Below are 22,064 nucleotides of genomic sequence, written 5' to 3' on the forward strand. Positions count from 1 at the left end.
CCTCATTCTCTAGTGGTGTCACCCTGCTACAGAAGGACATTCGGTTGGGCAGGCAGGACCTGTCTTCCAGAAACCAGGCTGGGCCTGACCTCCTGGTTGTCCTGTCTTATGTTCACAACAACCATTTTAGGCTATAAGCTTAATTCCAACAACTTTCAAACAAGCCAGCAAACTAACAGCTGTCAAATCCCTGCCAAAAAGTGAGAGGACTTATTTATGTGAGAGGTCACTGCTGAAATGGTGGTGAACAGCTCTGGGTGGGGAGATGCAGCAACACTGGCAGCAGCTGCCAGGCAGCTGGAACCTCAGAGCTGCCTGTGGGCAGAAGACATGTTTAGAACTCCATCTCTGTCAGTGTTCAAAACTAAGTTTGGTAGGGCTCTGTGGAACCTGATGTAGTGGGTGGCATCCTTCCTCAAAATAGTGGGGTTAGAACTAGACCATATTTAAAGTCCCTTCCGATCGAAACTATTCTATGATTCTGTGGATTCCCTTTCTCCTCTGCTTCTCCCTGTTTTTCCCCCACTTCTTCTCTGCCTTTCCCCTCTTTTTTTCCTTTTTCTCTCCTTTCCTCGTTTTCCCACTTCTTCGTCTTTTCTTTTTTCCTTTTATTCTTCCTCTCCGTTTTTCCTCCCACTTCCCCCTCTTTTTTTTCTTCTCCCCTCCTTCCTTCCCTTCTCACTTTATTTTTTGTTTCCTTTTCTTCCCTTTTATTTTTTTCGGCCGTGCCGTAACCCGCAGGTTTCCGACCCCCAAAGCGGCTCCAGCCCGCACTGAGCGCCGCTGCAAGGCGCTGCGGGCGGCAGCGAGCAGCGGGGTCCGCCCGAGAGCCGGGGCGGTCCGCGGGGACTGCGGGCGGAGCGGCCCCGGCCCCTCCCCGGGGCGGAGGGACCTGAGCCGAGCCGAGCCGAGCCGAGCCCGGCGGAATCGCGCTGCCTGCCCGCTGCATCCCCTCCGTCTTCCCCGCGGCTCCGGTATGTCATCGGGCGGCAGCCTGAGCACCCTGCAGCGGCTGGTGGAGCAGCTGAAGCTGGAGGCGGCCGTGGAACGGATCAAGGTGAGCCGGGGCCGGGCTGAGGCGCGGGGTGCCGCGACCCCCGCGGCGGGCCGGGAGAGCGGAGCCGCTCCTGCCTTTCCGAAACTCCGCACTGGTGGGCGCCGCCCGCCCGGGCAAGGAAAGGGGCGAGGGGTGCGAGGTGTGCCCGGCGGGCTGCGAGCCCCGGCCGCACGGGAGCGATGGAGCCAGTGCCGTTCCCTGGTGAAAGGAGCCCTGATAAATAATGCAGCAGCTCCTCGTTAGTTCTGCACCAGCAAACAGATAACCGAGAATAGTTCCTCGCCGCCCGACTCCCCCCTGCTTCGGAGCACTGGCAGGATCTGCAGGGGGAGGCGGTGCGGGGTGGTACCCGCTGGCACACTGGGGGAAGGCAGGCGATTTGCTACGCATGCATGAATCTTCTCCTGCTTGCACATTTCCAGACAAAGGCAGCACGATGAGGCGGTCCTGTCGTCTGCCAACTCCTCAGGTTTGGTGACCTGACCGAGACAGCTCTTGGTTTCCAGCAGATGTGCGGGTTCATCACCACGCACAAAATCCAGCATAGTGTTTGAAGTGATGGAGGTCAAATTAATTTACATCCTGCACTTTTCTCGTCTTTCTGCTTGCATTCGCCATTTTTCTCTGGCCAGTCACAAAAGACTAGCTTCCTCAGTCTGACGGCAGTGCCAACACATTGAGCTGCAGGAACTTAGCTAATTGATTTTAAAATAACTCATAATACTTGTTCCTACTACTCCTGACCTGGGCTGGTGAAAATTTGAAGTGCTTGTTGCGAGGTGAAACCACTCCAGCTTTTGGATATCATTCTAATCAATTTGGTTTTGTTACTACATTTTAGCAGCAAAACAGAATCAGCAGATGCTTGATTTGCTAAAAATTGCTGTGCTTATCACCACAGTAAGGTGTGGGAATATGTGAGAAACAACATGTTTCAGAGTAGAAATGTAGACTCTTCTGGAAAGAGGAGTATTGCCAAACACTGAAATGGTTTCCCACCAGTTATTGTTGGTGCCTGGTTCTCTGTTCCTGCTCATTTTGAGTCATAAACTCAAAATACTCATATAGTCCTCCCCACTATTTTTTTGTGGGTGGGGAGTGGCTATAAAATACGTAGTTTGTAGCTTGCAGGTGTTACTTTGTGGCAATAACATATTCTGGAGCTGGACTTCTCAAGGCTGCCTATTTTTTTATGAGTTTGCTCTTGTGATCCTGGTAGGCTTGTCCTTGATGGACCTCAGACTCATCTTTCTTGCAGCACTGTGCACAGACCTCTTTCTAGGTCTGCTGTTCTAGGAGCCTGTTCATGGCTTTGAAATGACACATGATAAAAATGTATCATATAAATTGTAACATCTGGCTTTCTATACATACTGTACAAAAATAATGTGAAATATATTCAGCTGATAAAAACCACTTGGTTCAGTTTTTGCAAGCACTGAAATGGGAGAAAACATTGTTTCAGCTACTTTGAATAGACAATGTGTTTCCAGACGGAAGCTGGTTATGAATGGATTTTTAAAAATACATTCCATACTGCCAAGTTCCAATGGTGATTTTGTTTACCCTGCTGGCTAAAAAAGCAGACAGGAACAATATTTTCAGAAAGAGGAAACTGAGTAGGAAGAAGTACCCATACACATCTTGCAAGTGGGGGCTGCTGGAGGGAGTGTGTCATGTGATGAAATACTGCAGAAATTTTCTATGTGAGCAGGAGAAAAGAAGAATGTTATGGGTCATAGGTAGGACTAAGAGTAGGTTTGTATCTTTTGAGGATATACCAGGATATATGTAGCTCAGTCTGTGTGGAAGGGTTTGGCAGCAAAGTGCACAGTGATGCTGTAGGCACTGCTAGGTCTCAAAGGAAAAAGCTCCACATGGCCTTGGCCCAGCCAGTGTTGGCTTTTGGGATCTCTGGCTGATGGCCCCATGGTGCACAGTCAGGCACCACGAGGGGCAGGTGCTGTGGCTGAGGCAAGGGTGCTAATGCTGCAGGGGGTCCAAGGGGCTGGGCAGGGCAGGAGACCTCTGCAGCCTCCAGAAAGGGCTTCTCCTCAGGTAAGGAAGGAGTGACAAAGCCTGCTGACTTAGCAGGAATCCTTGCTGCAGACACTTCTCCCTGTACTCTGCTCAAGAGAACCTGGGAGGCTGAGGAGAAAAAAAACTTCTGATAACAACTCCCTGAAGTGCCATCAGCTCCTGGCTAAATTCAGGCAGTTACTAGGATGAGCGTCCTGGAGGAGAGCCTGGGGAAGAATTGGAAGACAGTGAACAGGAGAGCAGCTAAATAGCAAACAAAAGTGTGTGCTAGGCCAGACTTCCCATGTGTTTCCAGATGCTGTTAGATGGGATGGCCAAGAACCAAAATTCCACTGGTGCTCTGGAGTGGTTCCTTTAGACAGGAGGCTGGGAAATGTGGTTGGTCCTTCTGGTTATTGTTTTGGCAACACTGTAGAGTGGTGTAGGAAGAAAAGTCAGTATTTCAGGAGTCCTGTAACAAAGGCAGAGGTGAGGTCAGAGGGGAACTTACAGCTCCATCAATATATTTAGTAGTTCCTTTTATAAAATATGTATCAGACAGCATGGGTTTTGTACAGCTCCCTGCAGCTGTTCCTAATGTGTGTCTGGGAAACTGGAAATTCCTCTACATTTTCCTTCAAAAATGTAGGTGCATGACTGACTTGCCATCCACAAGGAGAGCAAGGGAGTTCAGTGCTGAGGACATTTTGCCTTTGGGATCTTGGGCTTGTTCTGCAGCTCTCGAGTCTCCTTCTAGGGGGCCAGAATGTGGATTTGAAGTTCTGACTTTGCTGCTGGGGGAAGATGACAATTTGGACTTCAAAAGCTTTTCATCCTCATCTTTTTGCTTTCACTCCTTGTTATACTCTGTGTTGTTTAGAAATTTGGAATGAAAATACTTTTAATAAATTCTCAGAGGATATAAGAGTTCAAATATAAACCTCCAAACACCACAGAAGATTGTAAAATTGTCAGGGCTCTGAGCATTTTAATGGGAAGAAATTGCATCACACTGGCACCTCAGTCCTCTACACTCTTCTGGCTTATCACTGGTTTAGTATTTCACGTGTGCTTCATGAGAGCTTTGTAAATTGTGCTTCTGTGCTGATTTACTTGATGCTCTAGAATCTGAGAGGTGACTTGGCTGCACTCCAGCTCTGTTTGACAATAGCTCTTCAAGAGGAAATGCTTAATAGATGCTTGTGAATGAATTAGTTTCCTCTCTGGATTTTTTTTCCTTTTCAGGTGTCTCAGGCAGCTGCAGAACTCCAGCAGTACTGTATGCAAAATGCCTGCAAAGATGCCTTGCTTGTTGGGGTTCCTGCAGGGAGCAATCCCTTTCGTGAACCCCGATCCTGTGCTCTGCTCTGAAATCAGGTAATAAAGTCACAGATGCCATGACAACCACTCTAATTTGAAACTCAAAACCTTGGAGAGACAAAGACACACGGTGATACTTGTTTAACTGTTGAGTTCTTGCTTGGGTGTTCATCATTTCTCTGCTGCCTCTGCAAATGATTTTCTGGGTTTTTCAGGTGGTGCAGTGGAAGCATATCTCTTTTCTACAGATCTTTCTAGAGGTGTTTTCTTTATGAGTTGTTTTTTTGTTGGGATAGTTGTGTTTCTGTGTTTGTGCAGCAATAAGGTAATTAGCAGCATCCAAAGTAATTAAAATTGTCTAAGACACACAGCTGTGTTTGACATAGGTGGACAGCAGACAGTCACATACCCAGCTTGGAAAAGTAAGACAAAGCTGTGGCAATTTTATATGTTCTGATGACTAGCTCACAGCCTAAGTAAGAATTATGTTAAAATACATTTCGATCTTTAATGTTGCAGTTCATTTCGCTGTGTCTGTCCTTAGGCTTTTCCTGTTCTTACTGTTGGTACAGCACCAAAACCAGTGGAAGCAGAGAGGAGCTGAGGCAATCTGTAGTCATGTCCTTTGTAACCTTTTTCAGCACAGATCTAAAGGATGAGCTACTCCCTGAACTCTGCATTGCCTGTACCCCTGTAACATCTGCAGAGTAGGTGGGTGGGTGGCTGTCCAACATTTGCAAACCTTTGGGATCCAGTTTCATGATTCCCAGTCTGGCCTCTCCCATTTGTCACAAAGGTTATCAGTGATTGCAGCAGGAGAAATAAAGGCCATGCATGCTAGTAGTCTTGGGCAGAACCACACCATAACTTGAAAAATCTACTTACTTTGCTTGACACACAAATGTGGAAGTAGGATATTCGGAAGGGGTTACTCCTCCTTTAAAGAAAGAATAAAAATAGTTCCTGCTAAAGAGCTGAAAAATCTACAGAGGGAGGAAGAAACACTGAAGTCTGTTCTTTTAATGAGAGTGCTATTAAAGAAAAAATTGATATTTTCTCAAAGGGCAGAATTGAAGCTAAAACATAAAGTACTCATAAAATCTTCCCCTTGCTGCTGCCAGCTGTTCCTGAGCTTGCACTTGAGCTTTTGCCTCATCAATAACAAGGCCTTGATTGTTGCTACATAGGTTTAACAAAACAGGATTGAACCTAAAGAAATGAAACAATTGAACATGAGATGCTCTTCTGGAAAAAATTTAGAGAGGGTGAAGCAAAAGCAGATTTTCTTATTTTAGGTGCTACCCAAATTAATTCTTTATGCAAATAAGATAAAATTCTTAATACCATTGCATATGTTCTTTTGTTATTTAAGCAGCCTTTCTACCTTTTGGTTTTCTGGGGGTCTGTGTGTGTGTGTGTCTACATGTTCTGCGTTGATCACATCATACAGATACATTACAAAATATTTTCTTAGAAAAACTTGGTGATTAATTTATAATACTTTTAGAAATGCATCGCTCAGCCCAAGATGTCATTTGGTACTTTTTGCTGGTAGATCAAATATTTAGTTTATTATTCTTGTGTTACCTTAGGATCATAAGAAATTCAGAGCAAAGTAAAAAAGCCAGTTAAAAATTTTACAATATTGTGAAGATATCAACATTCAGCAAAGGAAAATCATTATTTGGTTTTTCTCAGCACAAAGGAGCTTTTCTGTTACAATTTTTAAGAGAAATTACATCTATCAGCATAAGAAAATGGCATTTAATAAGCCTTTGTTTTTTCTTCTTATAGGGAAGGTCATTGGAGAATTGCCTTCAAGCATGACATGAATAACAACTGCCTTTCCTTCACAAGAAAAGTCTCGGTCTTTTATGTGGCTAAAACAACATCCTAGATATCTGTTTGTGTCTTCTTGTGAATCTGTATTCCACTATCTTTTAGTAATGTTCTTGAAGTTTTTTAACTTCAGAATCATCACCACTTTTACTACACTATGCTAACTATACAAATATTACTTGAGAAGTTTACATTTTAGAAATGAAAAACATGTGAATTTTTAATCAAATTACTTACTCTCATCTTGATAAACCATAACACCAGAATACTAGCAAAAACTACTCATGGGGATTTTTTTTCCAAAATAAAACAACCTAAAAGTGAATAATTAAAGTATAAAGCTAAATGCTGTTAGAGCTGAAGTTATGTCCTCAGGTGACATTTTGCTTCCATCAGCAAGACCTGGAACCAACTTTAGGTTTTTTTCAAGTGCATCTCAATGCATAATGACACATTTTAGTAACTGCTGAACACAATATGTAACAGAGGCCTGATTCCTAAATCATGTTTCTTGCAATACTTCCTATCTGTAAGCCTTCTTCTACTTTGTAACAGTACTGCTGCAGTGGAATTTTCTTGACGTATTTAAAATTACCAAACAGACACTAAGAATCTGTGAACACCCAAAGATAACTGCATGCATTGTTGTCACGGTTTGCAATACACAGAATTTACTAAAATGTACTCAGTCATTTGACTTCACTTTTTTGATAGAGCACTTCTACAAGAACAACTTTTTAAATAGGTTTTTAATTTTGTGTACTTCCTATTGTTTGTATTAATCTTTTAGAAGTTTGGAAATAAAATTCCTATCCCTCTTGGTTTTGAACTCATTGTGTAATTGTAACAAAGAGCAGCTACTGTAAAGAAGAGGATATGTGGATTTTGCAGTGGAAGTGAAGGCCTCAAGCTCTTTGCTCTTTTGGGAAGAGATGGTTGCTGTTGGATTTTTAGAAACTGTATCTTATTAGTAGAAAAATGCCATTCATATCTGTTGACCATAGTTGTAAATACTAACAATGTTATAAGGCTCACACGTTTTGAAGCTGTAAGGAGGAACTCTGCAAGCCAAGTACTTAATGCTCATGAATGTTAACTGAAATGGGGCAACAGTGTCCTCCAGGCAGTTTGTCAAATATTTTCATGTTGCTGTCCTGCAGAAAGACATCAACATGAGAGCTGTAATACTGCCAGTATGTATTGTGCCTTTAAAAACAGAGAACATCCTTCTGAGCTTCTCTTCACTCTGACTTCCTTTCACTGCAGGCTATTTAAGTATGGCAGTTTTTCTGTTAGTACTGGACACAGGTACAGAAGTCTAGAGAAAACCAAAATACTGTTGCACAGAGGCCATCAGAGGCTTGGTTTGAGACCAAAATATCAGAGATACTGATGAGTCAAAAGCCTTTGGACAGCCAGTATTTGTCTGCTGCCTACTTCCTCCTAGGCAAGCCCTTCATATTTCTTTTCTCTCTTGCAATAAAACCTCCCCTCATCTCCACACCTCCACACCTGTTTCTCTCCCCAGAACCTCTGCTGCATATGCTTTCAGGCTCAGCAATGTCACTTGGAGCTGGGGTTTTGAAGTGGCTGCTGAGCTGGCACAAGGAGTGGCCAAATCACAGTGTGCAGCAGAGAGCCAGTCAACCACGGCTGTCTCTTGGCTGCCCTGCCCAACTCCATCTGGTCTCTTGCAGCTGCAACAACTGCAGGCGGGCAGCTGTGTGCAGCATCTTAGCTTCCTTCACCAAAGATTATGCAAGAAGGCGATCTGCTGTGCAGATACCATCTGATGGCAGCAGGTCCTACAGGACACCCAGGGTTAAGAAGATTGAGTGAATGTCCACATTTGTATGCTCAGTGCCTTACGGGAGCCAGAAAAGCCCCACTTTTCTCACTGTCATCTCTCCCAGCTGATCAGCTCTTCTCCATCTACAGCTGCCTCCTGCCTGGTCACTAAAATGTTTATCAACTTGTTCCAGGAATGGAGTGTCCCTACCTGCTTATGTAAGACTGGAGATTGGATTTTTGTACTGTGCCTTTTTGTCTAAGAATTAGTTGCTTCCTAATTCATAGTAATAGGTAATTTGGCAGGGTGGGGGTGGGGTAGAGGGGAGGGGGGAGTGGGGAAGTGCGTTATTGTAGTTCAGCAGTAATCTTATTCCACATTAAACAGACAAAAGGAGGGGGAAGAATGTCATAATTTATAAATTTGTCAATGTGTCCGTATTTTTGAGAGACTGACATTTGTCATAGACAAAACCAGTAAAAAACAATAGTCATTGCAAGCCCTTTCCCTTATTTTCCAGTACATTACCAGTGATTTAACGGTACGCTGACATTTTTTCTACCTAATGGAAACATAACACAGACAGCACTTGAATTTTTTTATTTAATGTACACAGTATATCTTTGTTTTCAAAGTTATCTACAGATGATCTATGCTATGCTTTCACAACTGTTCATGTGGAAGCTCTGGTGCCAGCTTTTGCCTTTGGAAGAGGAGAACATAAATACACAGCTTGGCACTGGCAGATATAATTTTCTCAAACTGTGGTCATCTGTGACTGAGGCTTTATAGAGCTATACTTCAAAAAAACCAGATTCCCGTTTTTTTGGGAGGTACTTCTGAACAACATAAACCATGATACAAAAGAAGGAAAATGGTTAGGTCAGGTGACCACAAAAATGGACCATGGATAGTAAGCAAATTGCAACTTATATTTCAGTCTTTCTCTCATTCTAGGAAACAGTGGCTTGTTGCAATTTTACTAGAAATCTTTTCATGTTACCCCCTGTGAAAGGTAATTTCTCAAATCCTGCAAACTATCAGTGTACAAATAATTCAGGAATATTACTATGAACTAAAACTGCAGTTAGTGCAGACATAGCTGATAAGAATTCAGTCAAAAATCAGCACTCTTTTCTCTGAGAGACCAAATCTTTCTTCCCTAAGTGCTGGTTTCATTTACTCAAATAGTGAATATGTGCTTAATGAAGGCTTTATGTCAAGTAAGTATTTGCAAACATAAACCTTAAACTTGGTGGTTTTTTCTTTTATTACCTTACCCCCTCAGCCCCCCACCCCTCCCGACCCCCATTTCTGTTACTGCATCAAACTTAAGAAGATTGGTGAGTTTGAAACCTGAATCATCTCAGCTGAATGCCACTGAACAGAGAAAGACATTCTGGAGCTGGCTGGCATGCCGGTGCAAACCGTTTATGCATTCCTGTGGCAGAATGGAGTTACTGTGTACCATTGCTCCCACACGTATTTCCAGTTTTGTTGCCAAATCTTTTGATGGAAAGTGAGGGTTTGGGTACTATTCTTTCCTGTTCTTTAGATTACAACTGAGATAGATTTTTTTTTAATTCAATGTTTCACTTGTAGTTGTACCCTATATCTGGGTCTGCCTCCCAGATACCTTTCATCCCCCCACTTGCCAATGCCCTGCAGAAGGCTGAAAAACATGGATGCCAACAAATGGCCTCCAGCAGGTTATGCAAAGGGTGAGAGTCACAGCTTAGTCCCCTGAATTAAGTCTATCAGAATGCTAAATTTCAACACAGTCTTAGCATGTTGTCCATAAAACAAAGAGCTTTTTCCTAGACTGATTATGATTAAAAGGAGCTCAGGAACTTATTGTTCCTGAAGGACCTGTCAGAAGAAGAGAAGTGGAACAGAGCCCAAGGGACAGCTGCAAAAAGTCACAGCTGTAATTGCAAGAAATCTCTAAGACTCTGAGAAGCCTTGAGATGCCTTGAGATTCTAGCAGATCTAGCCCATCTTTACATTGGAAAAGCAGCAGACTCAGGCAGCAAACACAGGTGCCTTGAAAACCCAGAGAGAGCCTCAGGTGTCTGTTTTTCTTTTTTTTTAATATAAAGAGTGATAAAGTAGCTGTATATCACCCACAACAGAGAAGACATAATTATCCAGCTTCAAGAAACTAGTTTGTTTAGCAACATTTTAAAAACATACAGAAGAATCCTAAGCTAGTAAGTATTTCCAAATCCTAATTACTTTCTAAAAACGAATAATAATTCATTTATTTCCCTTTAAAGAACAGAAAAAGAAAAATGTATGTAATATGCAAATCTTCATTCTATTCAAAAGAATTTAAGACGCGTTTGTCCATCTCTTCTTCCAGGGACTCTTTCATATGTCAATCTCCTTTTTTTGAACTCCTGCACTTCTGGAAATCCTGAATCTGTAATAGAAGTGGAAAAAAGAAAAACCATGATAGTATAGCATGTATGCAGACTTAACTGTGTGCTTCTCAGAAGCAGGAGCAGACTTTGGCTTTAACTAGTGTGCTCCCTAAGAAAAGTATCAGCTATCATAAAATAAAATGTGTACAGATTAATATTTGCTACTTCTTACTTCTACTGGCCTGTTTTATGCATATCGTCCTGCAATAGGAATATGGGACTTCATACAAAAATAAATAAATCAACCTGTACTTAACCACAATTCAAAAATATTTGTTTATTTCTATTTCATTAATACTACCCTTAGAATTATTCTATAATTATTGAAATTTAGTTATGTTTAACCAGACAGTCACGTTTCTAAGTTGTTTTAAAAAGCTACTTACATTCTTAAGATTCAGGTGCTTTTACAATAATGTATTTGAGAAATTGCTTATTCAAAACAAGTTACTCTAAGGAAATGAGGAAGTGATATTTAGCCTTTACAAAAAGTATAGTCAGAAAATGCTAAAACTGACCTAAGGATTTGATCTGTTCCAGTGGAAATACTGGCTTGGCATGGTGTCATGAATTATCTGTGGTTTAATGAGAGTTTTATCTAACACCAGAAGAAATCCTTGGGGTTTGTTCACAGTGTATCTTTCTAACTTGACTCTCTACATATTTCTTAAATTTTTGGTCTCAGGGGCTTTTATTGTATTAAGGTGAAGTTATGGTGGTTTTTTTTTTTGATAGGTTGGTTGGTTTTTTTTGGTTTGATTGGTTTTTAAATTTTTTTTGAGGGGGGCGGTGGGTTTGCATTAGCATGCAAGACTATTTAGTATACTTAATTTTCTCCTGGTTAGTGAATTGTAAAGTAGAACAAGCCTGTTCTTCCAAAATCTAAACCAAAAATCACTTTTCCTTGTTTTGTTTTGATTCACATTCAAGCATACTTTTGTCCTACTAGGCAAGAATAATAGAGAAAGCTTATCAGTTGGAGATGACAGTATTTTCAGAACACTGTAAAATGTGGTACCAGGAGAATCTGCCCTGATTTCTACTGAAATATATTGTAGAATTTTACGGTATCAGTGCCAGTTACAGGTTACTGGAACATTTGTTTTCTACTCAGCAATACTGCAGGTCTGAATTTTAATTCCAGAGAAGCAAAAGGTCTGTTCAGAGTTTCTGTATGAACATTTAAATTTACACAGGCTGAAAATTAAAAGAAGTTTACTATATCCAATTAACTTTTTCTCTCTTTACCTCCATAATTACCCTAAGCAGTCAGTGAAAGGGTGATTTAAATTAGTTACTTAGGTTTTCATGAATGAGTCTGATCTGATTACTGAAAGCATTTTAATGGTGTGCTGACCTTGTACTACCAAGAGATTTAATGACAGCTACTAATGGACAAAGCATAAATTAAGTCATCTGTACTAGGTGTTAGGCACTTTTTTAAACAAACTTAATCTTGGATTTTTTTTTTAAAAATGTGGTATCTTATGAGCAGGGAAATAGAAGAATTAAAAAAAATACTACAGCAATATGTTCTCTGAGAGGGACTGTCTTAGTTGCAAGGCTCCATGGATACATCTTATGGTTTATTAAAGAATGTTTCAAGCTTACTATATTTGATGGAGTAAACCAGAGATAAGAAAAGTACAAAAAAAGAGAAGCCTAATATTTTGTATAAGGACTGAACATACTTTCAGGGTAAACAAAGTTTTGAAGTACACATGGTACCATCTTTTTGAAAATATAAGCTTTGGAATGTTTTCAAGTGGAGAGTTTACCCCTGGAGATACTAGCTAAAAATATTCCAAGAATAAGGAAGTTTATGAAACAAACTTAAAAGATTTTCAGAGTGCCATTTTTACTCCATTAGTGCCAACAGCAAAATATAGCCATTAGCAGAATCTGAAATTCACTCTCAGGATTTGCTGAATCTCCTTTTGGTCCTATGGAGAAAATACAATTTTTTGTCTAAATCTATGTTTACAAAATAATATTTCCCATAACTTTAAAATTAATTCTGGCATGTTCATTATCTATATTTTAGGCACTGTCAGAAAGAGAAAAGAAGCTGAATCTTATACTATTGAAGAGCTATGCTTTTCAATATTTACCAGGGAAAAATAATGGCAGTAACACAATTCTAGTTCATTTGGTTTGGCTTTTTTTTTTTAATACCCCAAGACATCTTTATGCTCAAAACAAAACATGTAAGGAACCTTTTATCACAGAAGAGATATATATGCAAGTAAATATCAGCAAAGGGAACATGCAATTGTTGGGCTGAATTTGATTTATGAACTATTTAAATAAAAGATAAAATACAATCTTACAACTTTGCAGTTGAGTTACAAAAATAATTTCATCAAAATCTTCAGCTTACTTTGGACCTACCTGTTTTAATTTTTTCTTTTGTCCATAAGAATGGAGGCCTTTTTTTTCTCTTTCCTTTAGATGTTTCACCTATTTGGCTAAAATTCAGATTTTGAAGCTCATCCGTATCATCAAGGAAATCAGAGAGAAAACCATCATGAGCAAATGAATTATGTGGGCCTGTGGATGAAGAATAATTCCACAGGGACTGGTCAATCTGAATTTCTGGGCTTTTAAATGTCGTGTCTCTAAATTCATCTAGAAAACTCTTAGAGCTCTCCTGAGATGCACAGTCACTGAAAGCTGCAAAGAAATCCTCTTTTTCAGAGTCTTTGGAAGAATGATCAGAGCTATTATGTATTCTGAAAGGCTGTCTTTGAACATGGAGAGAATTTTTAACTTCTAGATGAGCAGAATCTTCATTGTCTTTTGATAGAGCAAAGAAATCCAGCTTTCTCCTTGTAATTACATCTGATGAGCATGCTTTCTTTTGCATACAACTTGGAAGATCAGACTTTAAAAAACCCTTATGATGATTCAGTGGAGGAATTAGGGCTTCAGCATTCATATGAGATGTTCCTGGTAGAGAAAAATTTGAACCATTTTGTATGAGGAATGAAAGATTAGCTTATTTTCTACATTTTACAGAAAACCAAGATGCCATTGAGAATTGTGATTGCAGTCTGTCTCATCAGAATAACTGACCTTACCAGGATTAGAAGATAAAGATTCTAACACATTCAAATTTTTCACTTGGTTTCAAAGGAGACACATTTTACTCGTAATTCAAGATATTACCTGTGCTGTTTTGTGCCTTATCAAGCAGCTCTAAAATCTGACAATTTTGTTTATTATCAAGATACAATGTGTTGAGTTTATTCTGGTTTTCTGGGTGTGATGCACCTTTCACTGTTTTTTCTACAGTGGCAGCATTTAGGCTGTATGAAGATATCATGTCACTGAAATGCTGAAATGATGAAGAAAGTATTTGTTAGGAATGTTGATGGTACGTCACTACTTGGTCTACATTTCCAAGTACAAAAAGTTAAATCAGTTGTTAAGATTCTGAGATGTATAAATTTTTATTTACTGGAACCAAAAAAAAGACTTACCAAAGCAGGAGAGGCAGGTACAGTACACAATGTACCTGTCTTACATCTATAAACAGATTAAGTAATAGTGTCTGTCTCAAAACACAGGAGAAGCAATATCTTAATAATACAATTTATTCTCCTTCATTACTCCAAGACTGTAGGAAGCAGTCTGCAATGGATTGGCACCTATCATGCATCACAGAGGAATTTAACTGAGCTTTTTCTGTCAATAAAGATGGCTTTACACATTTAGAGTTAAAACAATAGTATGCAAAATTTCACATCCTGTCCTCAAATACCTGTTCGCTTGCTCCTTCACCTAATGGAATGCTTCACCTTAAATGGATGGTGTCCTCTGTTATTTTCTTGAATGATAAAATATGTGTATTTTTCATTGAATTAGATGACTATATTCAGTATATAATTTTCCTAGACTTGACCCAAAAGTAGGAACAGTACGAGCACACAATTCTTCATCTCTACAGCTGTGTCAAACACTTAGTGCTATGAGGGAGGGAGGCAGGCAGGAAGGAAGGAAGGAAGGAAGGACGGAAGCCCTGGAAATACTTAATTGGAAAACATCTTTTACATTAGAAATACACAATACTCAATATTGTGAAGCTCGAGGAGGAAGTTGATCTAATGAGTATTTTTCCAGTTAAGGAAATGCTCTCATTATCTTCGCACAAACAAAATGGTGACTTGACAAAATCTGCTGAGAATCAGCAGACTCAACATTTGGGATATGAATGATATGCTAAAACCTGTAATTAATTTTTAAATGACACCAGCAAATGCACATTTAGCATAAGATTTAAAAAAACCCAACAAAACAACCACATATTACAACAGAGCAAAAAAATGATATAGTACATAAAATAATTTTCACCAACCTTTAAAACTTTTTTTGGAGCCTGTGGCAGTAGTTCCTGGAGTTGATCAAAGCTTGCAAGAAATAACCTGTTTAGTGATGATCCCTTCTTTAACATAAACTGAGCAACCAAAGGGTTGATACATGGAAAAGTAAGCAGGCATTTCTCTGGCTGGAAATGGAAATTATTTTGTTAGACTGATATCTGACAAATTTTTTATCCTTTTTTTTCCTGTTCTACAAAGTCGCATCTTATTCAATAAGTCATAGAGTATATCATGGAAAGACAGCTTTCAAACAGTGCACTTTTATAGTTCAATAAAAACCAATGTTTTTTAGTATCATTTCTGAAAAAGAATAAGTTCTGTATAGCCATTTGACAAAAAGCAAATCTAAAGATGTTTATTTTCTAAACCTTAAAACCAGTGAATAACTTAAACTTGATTTTAAAATGCATGACCAGATTTACTAATGCTCCATTTTAAAGTGAATTACCTAGATCAACATAAACTGACAAAACTGGTTCTGTTTTACAAAAGTTGTATTTGCTAATGGCAATGAAACAGGTGGCAAAAGCAGGAGTTGTCAAGGGGAGGATGAATGCCACAAACAGGGCAGCAAGTTGAGAGTAGCTTGTTATCAGTGTCAGCTTCCTGTTCCTGACTTTCATAAAACACTGCCAAGATCAAATATCTTTAACAGACACAATACAGTGACTCCTCTACATTCTTTACCAGTATCCTTAATCTCTAAAATGGAAAACTTACAATCAAATAACCCCCTCTTGAAAGGTCATGCCAATACCTGCTTTATAACACCTTTGAATTTTGCAAAGCCAAAAACAATCTCAGCTTTACAAGAGTTCAAAGCTGTCACATAAAATGAACAAATCCATGCACTTAATTTGAGAAACTTACTAGACAAGTCAAAGGATATAATATATTTGATGGGGATTGATGGGCCTGTTCCAGCTTTACTGGAATATGAGTTAAACAAGTAACTGCAGGAGTTAAACAAGATTTTTCCATCCGTTACTGAAGCAAGTCAGCAAGCAATGCCATTGACTTAAGTAATGGATCAGCACTGCTGAATTTGGCTTCCTGCCCAAGTGAGCCACTGTATGGTTTTTCTTTTACAATTTCGGTAGTTTTTTAAACCTACTGCCCAAAACTATAGAACTGTACAAATTTGCAAGTAGATGTGGTGGATAAACCTCCCTACAGGTTAATTGTGACAGCACAGGGAAAGTCCAAGTTGCATCTAATTGTACTGACAAAGATGATGGAAATACTACATATATGTATATATATATATATATATATATATACATGTCTGCATATATACTAGAAATATGCTTATATATATCTGCATATATATATATATATATATATATAAATACACAAATATAATAATGCTTATTTTAATAAATGTTTTAAGAGAACTACAACAAAAAACCCCAAATCTTTATGAATCTTAGAAACAGGAAGAAAACTGTCAATTCATAGGAAGATAAGCAAACCTCAGATGGCAAGACGGAAAGCCAGGATTTGTCCAGCCACTCATGAGGACTGATATTAGATGCTATCAAAATGTTGTCAGCAATCTGACGAATTACCAGTGCTGTCTCTTCAATCCCTGGCGTAAGAACTACCTAAAAGTGATACATTATACTCTTGGTTAAAACTTGCTCTAAGGAGTGTATTAATTTGCTCCAGACATTGACATGTAAACTAAAGGTCACCCTGAACACAACAGTCAGTGCTGCTGAGTAATTAAACCTGATCAAACCTGATCCATGCTTATCACACAGAAATCTCCAACCTTTCACCTGGCTGCAAATCACACTCCTTATTTATGAAGATCCTGTGTAGATGAAATTAACTTATTTATCCTAAAGGTCTTTAATATGTGATCAAGTTTCTGGGCATAACATGAGCTCCTAATAAAACGGGCAATCATGAGATGACTACTACAGTTTAAGATGATGTGTAACACTTTGAAGCTATAATTTCTATAAAAGCTACACTGGTGAGTACATGAAATGAAAAAGCTTTGTCCTCTCTTCATCCTCATAACTTTCATTTAATCAGGTAAATTTTATATAAACTTTAATATGCAAATAATGTAATATAATAATAATAGCTTTATAAAGATCTGCACTTAATATTGGCTGCAAATAAATGAAAAAAATGCCTAAAATATATAAGTTACCCACAATTTGGTAAGCTGAATGAAACTTCTGCCCCATTTTTTTTAATGCTGATTATTCTGGATACTAAAACAGATTTTCTAGATTTCCTGATTTTTAAAGAAAGAAGTTAACCTATCTTGTCACATTAAAAAAGCACACTAGCTGACAGCATATTATTTCTTCATTTCTTCTGTCACATCAGCAACAAAATATTGATCTGAAACTTCAAATTAAGACATAAGCAAGATTAATATATATTCTAATAATTTATTAAAGGTATGATTCCATTTTTTGACTCCTAGTTATGAAAATATTTCAACTGCTATTTGATTCTGATTCAACTTGTATTGCAGTCAACACAGCCTTTTCACTGATTTTAGCAGCAATGAATTAAGACCTTCTCCTATTTAAGTAATTTTGAGCTATTTTATGTTTTTGATGTAGAAGGCATACTTGATTGAGCTTTTTAGAAATAGCATATCATGAAGATTAATACAGAAAAAAGTTACCTTCACTTCAAAGTCTTCTGACTTCTGTGTAAGTTCAATTAGAGTGGCATAAATTAAGACAAGGTTAATCAGAGTATTTCCCTTGAGACTGTACCTGTAAAACAGTTTCACTGGATCATTAATATTTAATATGCACATGTAATAATCTCAAACCGTTTGTTCCATGTCTTCATAAATATCTGTTTCATTTTCCGGAATTCAGAATACTGGTACAGTTGGAGCATTAATATCTGTGGAAAGAAAACTAGAATACATTCTAGGGACTGACTGCTGAAGGACTGTAAGGAAAGAAAACAGTAGTCTACAGAAAAGCAAGTCTGATCTGAAGGAAAAGGTCTGGATCGAGATCAGTCACTGGAGGAAAAACAGAGAGGAAATTACCACTTGCTAATAGAAAAGAATCCCAAAAGAGGCAATAAATTAATGTTTATGAACTATGTCAACAGAAGTTATGCTTCCACAGCAAAAGGAGAACTACTGAAGCACTGGAAGAACACTTGAAGAATATTTCAAGTTGCAAATAATATACAATGGCATTAACACAGTAATTAATAACCATGCATTTGTATGGGTTAATTTACTTTAAAGAGATGTAAGAATAATTCCAGTATTTCATATCTTTGGAGTTGTGAAATTTCTGGATCTGTTGATTTCAAATATACCTCATGTTATTATTGGCTGCCTCAAACTCTGTTATTTTATAACAACCATTTCTTTATCGTTGGTGTAAGATTGAAAATAGTCTCACAAATAAAAAGCTTTTCTGAGCTTTTGGTGGTCTCCAGTGATCACTATTACTTTTACAATTTCACTGAATTTTTCAGTAGGAGCATGACAACATTGTAACTAAGTGAAAAATCCAAAGCACACTAGAAATATGAGCTTACAATATTTGCATTGTTCTAAGAGAAATGTATTCCTACAGAGAAGTTCAAAGATAAACGAGTATCAACTTGTTTTAATAAGCAGTTTTCTTTAGTGACAAGTTTGTTTTAAAAATACCAGGATAACAAAAGAATTTAGTAACTTACTTTAAATTCAGTCTTTCTCTGGAATAGAAAATAATCCAACAGCACATATATTGGAGTGATAATGCCATCAGCCTTGATATTACATTGTCACAGGAGTCCTCATAATTTAGTTCCTCGACACTCTACCATGGAATTTAAATAAAGAGTAAAAACTAAATAAATACATTACTATGGCTGCCCCAAGCTTTTAATGAGTATCAATATAATATGCAGAAACTAGATCAAACATAAATACAGCTTAATAATGTAAGCATTAAGGACACATATGACAGTTGGGAGAACTAGTTTGTATTCCCAACATTTATTTTTTTTGAACTTCAAAAGGCTGATTCAAAGCTTTATGCCTTTTCTTCCTTCCTTCCTCTAAAAAGTGTTAATACCTTTTTAGGCTGTTCTCAAGATTTTTTGTGAACTTTAATAATGCAAAATATTGTTATAAACTTCTGAAGTATTTGGCCTATACAAGTCATATCATACCTATATAAAGTACATCACTAATTGCAGCAGCTAGTAACAATGTCTATGCTGTAGTTGTAATACTAATTGATTATTTTATTATGTATCTATCTTTCAGAAGCAGTTCCTCTGCCTGTAAGCTGTCTTGTTGCATACCAGAATATAAGTAGTATGCTACCGCTTAAACTATTACTTTTTATTAAAACTAGGACAAATTATTCTATAGATTAATTCAGATAACCATCTGAAATGGAAGGAATTATACGCACACTAGTAAGAGAATAGAACCACAAATACATTTAATTGGTTGCTACAAGATTTCTTTATATAACCCTCTTTTGAAGTATGCATTCTTTAACTACATTTTGTAAAATCAAATCACAGGTCAAATGTTACTTCAGTGAAGAAACTGAGAACATTTTAAACTAGTCAAACTGGCACAGACTTTTAGGGTTAATGATTTGTGATGTGAAACAATGCATGAATTAATACCATTATGGGGAAGAAAAGATGTGTCAGAAGTCTGAAGATATGGCCTAGAAGTGACTGAACACATAACAGAATTTGGACACAGTAGTTTCATTTTGTACCTGCAGAAAGATAGCAGTGCATTCATCTACTGTCAGCACAACATATTGATCTGTGCTTCCGAAGAGCCTTAAGGAGTAACTGCTGCTTCTTTCAACAAAGGTAATGCTGTACCTGAAAAAGGAAAATTATTTCATTAAAACTCAGACAAGTAAAATAATACTATTTTCTTAAAGGAAATGGATATCAGACACCCCTTAATACAGTTTTTTAGTTATATAGTCTTGATCTTTCTCAAATGCTCAGTTCACTTTAAGGTATGTTCACATTTGAATAAAACATAAACGTAGCAGTAATTAAATTATATTGCCAACTGCATTGAGTATGACCTTGACATCCAGGCTTTGAGTTTACAAAAAATATAGAGGTACTATAGAAACTAAGATAGATACTTAGAAACTTTTTCTGACTTTACATACTGTATTTCTTTTCCTCCTTTCATGATTGTGCAGCATAAAGCAAAGCAAACTGCCTGATTGCCATTGGTATGATCCTAAAATTTCTGAGTGACTTAAAACTGCCAGCAGTAAAGGTTCCTGTTGTGTTTTACTAGGAAACACAAGAAACCTAAACCTGAATCTGCCAGTATGTCCTCTAGAAACTTGTATAGACAGTGTATTCAGACATTTTAAAAAAGTAAACGCTTCCCTTTTCTGAAATTGTACAGCTCTTTGCTCACCTATTTAACTCCCTCACCAGTGCTAAAAGAAGCTAGTGAAAAAGTAATAAAACATTGTTCCCTATGGCCAGGCTGAACACAGTACTTGAAAAAGTCAGAGTAAAAGCATATCAGATCATGTGTTCAAATTTTAAATGCCAAAGACATATATTTTTTCCCCCTACTGAATTGTAATTAGAAACAGACCACAAATGGCTCCACAGCTGACTCAAGGATATACCCGGGAATAAAACTGCCATGTCTATCCCACAATATGGTGAAATCAACTATCTCTATCTCTGTCACTGTGTTTGAGAGATATTGCTGCTCTGTTCCCTATTTCTTTGTTTCAGTGTTCCTTTGTTTCTTTCACTCTTTCTTTTCTTTTTTTTTTACTTGCCCCCCATGAGATATAAGATAGCTTTACCAAGTATTTATTACTGCGAGAGCAAAATTCAAGAAGATTATGTCAAAGAAATAATAAAGAAGCGCAATGATTTACAACCCTAGCAGTATTCATACAGGTTATAGAGTATTAAAAATTAAGCGAATAGTGGATCCAAATTTTAAACTTAGCCTCTTCTAAACACTGTGATGCACAAGAAAATAAGATGTTTTACTATTGTTCAGTTTGAGTATTTAGCATAGCTTCAGTGGATAAAAACAACAACAACAAAAAGCAATTTTTATGAAGAATTAAATACAAAGTCTTCCAAGGACCAAGAAGCACTAAAGAAAAGAAAAGTTTGTGAACATCACGATATTCAGAAAAAAGTAGACAATTTAGAAAGCTGTTCTGATTTAAAAATACAGCTACAATTTAAAAATTTGTCCAATTCCTTTCTGGTTGGCATGTGTGTGAATCTCTAGTACTAAGTTATCAACTTCAACAGAAAAAACTATATTCTTGTCTCTTAAAGAACTAATAGTGTAATTGCAGAAATGTATGTGATAGCCAAATAGACGACTTATACAGGATAGAGCAGAATAACATATGTGTGCTGAAAGTGTGAAGATAAATAGCCCACAGAAGCCCTTCTTTTCACTCACTTGGATTCAAAAAGCTGAAGAATATCTGGCATATTAAGAAGACCTTCAGTTGTCAGAAATACATATGGAATCTGTACTTCCAGAAGAAAGGAGCAACCATGATTACCTGAAACATTTTGTATAAGTAAGATAATAGTTTAATAAGTAAAAAACTATAGATACATCAAATGGACATTCAAAAATGCATCTTTTATTAATCTCCAATAAAATGCTTCCACTCCATCCTTTTTTCCCCCCAAAATGAAACTCCCTTGAATCTTTTTGAAATTATGCCTAAATTCAGATTTTGTTAGATCTGCAGCATTCCCTTAGAATGAGGAAGGGTGGATACAGCTTGCAGAAGCTGTAAACAACTTATGAACTTGGCACAAGTCTCTTATAAACCCACATGTACTCCTACATCCTGGCCAAAACTAGGTTTACACTCAAATAAAAATACCTTCTTGCTGCATAGATAACCTAGCTCTGTTTGTTCAGCTTTAGCCCTCATAATGTTTTACTCATGCTCTTCCACAGGCATAAGAATGTATCATTTTATGGAATGGAAAATGTTTTCTTTTCATATGTCAGTCTAACTGTTTATCACAATTCTGGAGAACACTTACCCATTTGTATTGTTTCAGGGAAGGTGGTTTTAAAAGTCATGTAAGTAACATTCAGATTTTTGCACAGATTTTTCCAGCCAGAATTTTCAGAATAATCATATTCCATTATTAGTGAGAAGTGTGTCCAAGGAAAGTCGGCTCCAATTTGCTGATTATGTACAACAACGCAGGAATATCTACTAAGACTTAAAAAA

The 22,064-nt window shown here is 37.8% G+C and overlaps 2 protein-coding genes across 2 annotated transcripts in view; one reads left to right on the plus strand and one right to left on the minus strand.

The window, feature by feature from the left end:
- Positions 1 to 854: 854 nt before the first annotated feature.
- Positions 855 to 7,064, plus strand: GNG10 (G protein subunit gamma 10). Its single transcript, XM_030968881.1, has 3 exons — positions 855 to 1,057; positions 4,322 to 4,453; positions 6,191 to 7,064. Exons 1-2 carry the CDS (start codon positions 977 to 979, stop codon positions 4,445 to 4,447), a joined length of 207 nt encoding a protein of 68 aa, XP_030824741.1. The 5' UTR covers positions 855 to 976; the 3' UTR covers positions 4,448 to 4,453; positions 6,191 to 7,064.
- Positions 7,065 to 10,345: 3,281 nt separating this feature from the next.
- Positions 10,346 to 22,064, minus strand: part of SHOC1 (shortage in chiasmata 1) — a 47,192-nt gene continuing 35,473 nt past the window's right edge. The window contains exons 20-29 of the mRNA XM_030968702.1: positions 21,871 to 22,055; positions 21,266 to 21,371; positions 19,560 to 19,671; positions 18,514 to 18,635; positions 17,483 to 17,576; positions 16,302 to 16,433; positions 14,805 to 14,954; positions 13,616 to 13,784; positions 12,839 to 13,396; positions 10,346 to 10,446 (exon numbers count right to left, since the gene is read on the minus strand). Of these exons, the coding sequence (XP_030824562.1) occupies positions 10,346 to 10,446; positions 12,839 to 13,396; positions 13,616 to 13,784; positions 14,805 to 14,954; positions 16,302 to 16,433; positions 17,483 to 17,576; positions 18,514 to 18,635; positions 19,560 to 19,671; positions 21,266 to 21,371; positions 21,871 to 22,055 (1,729 nt within the window). The remainder of the gene's footprint in view (positions 10,447 to 12,838; positions 13,397 to 13,615; positions 13,785 to 14,804; positions 14,955 to 16,301; positions 16,434 to 17,482; positions 17,577 to 18,513; positions 18,636 to 19,559; positions 19,672 to 21,265; positions 21,372 to 21,870; positions 22,056 to 22,064) is intronic.

This window comes from Camarhynchus parvulus, chromosome Z (genome assembly GCF_901933205.1).
Source record: "Camarhynchus parvulus chromosome Z, STF_HiC, whole genome shotgun sequence".
Lineage (NCBI taxonomy): Eukaryota > Metazoa > Chordata > Aves > Passeriformes > Thraupidae > Camarhynchus > Camarhynchus parvulus.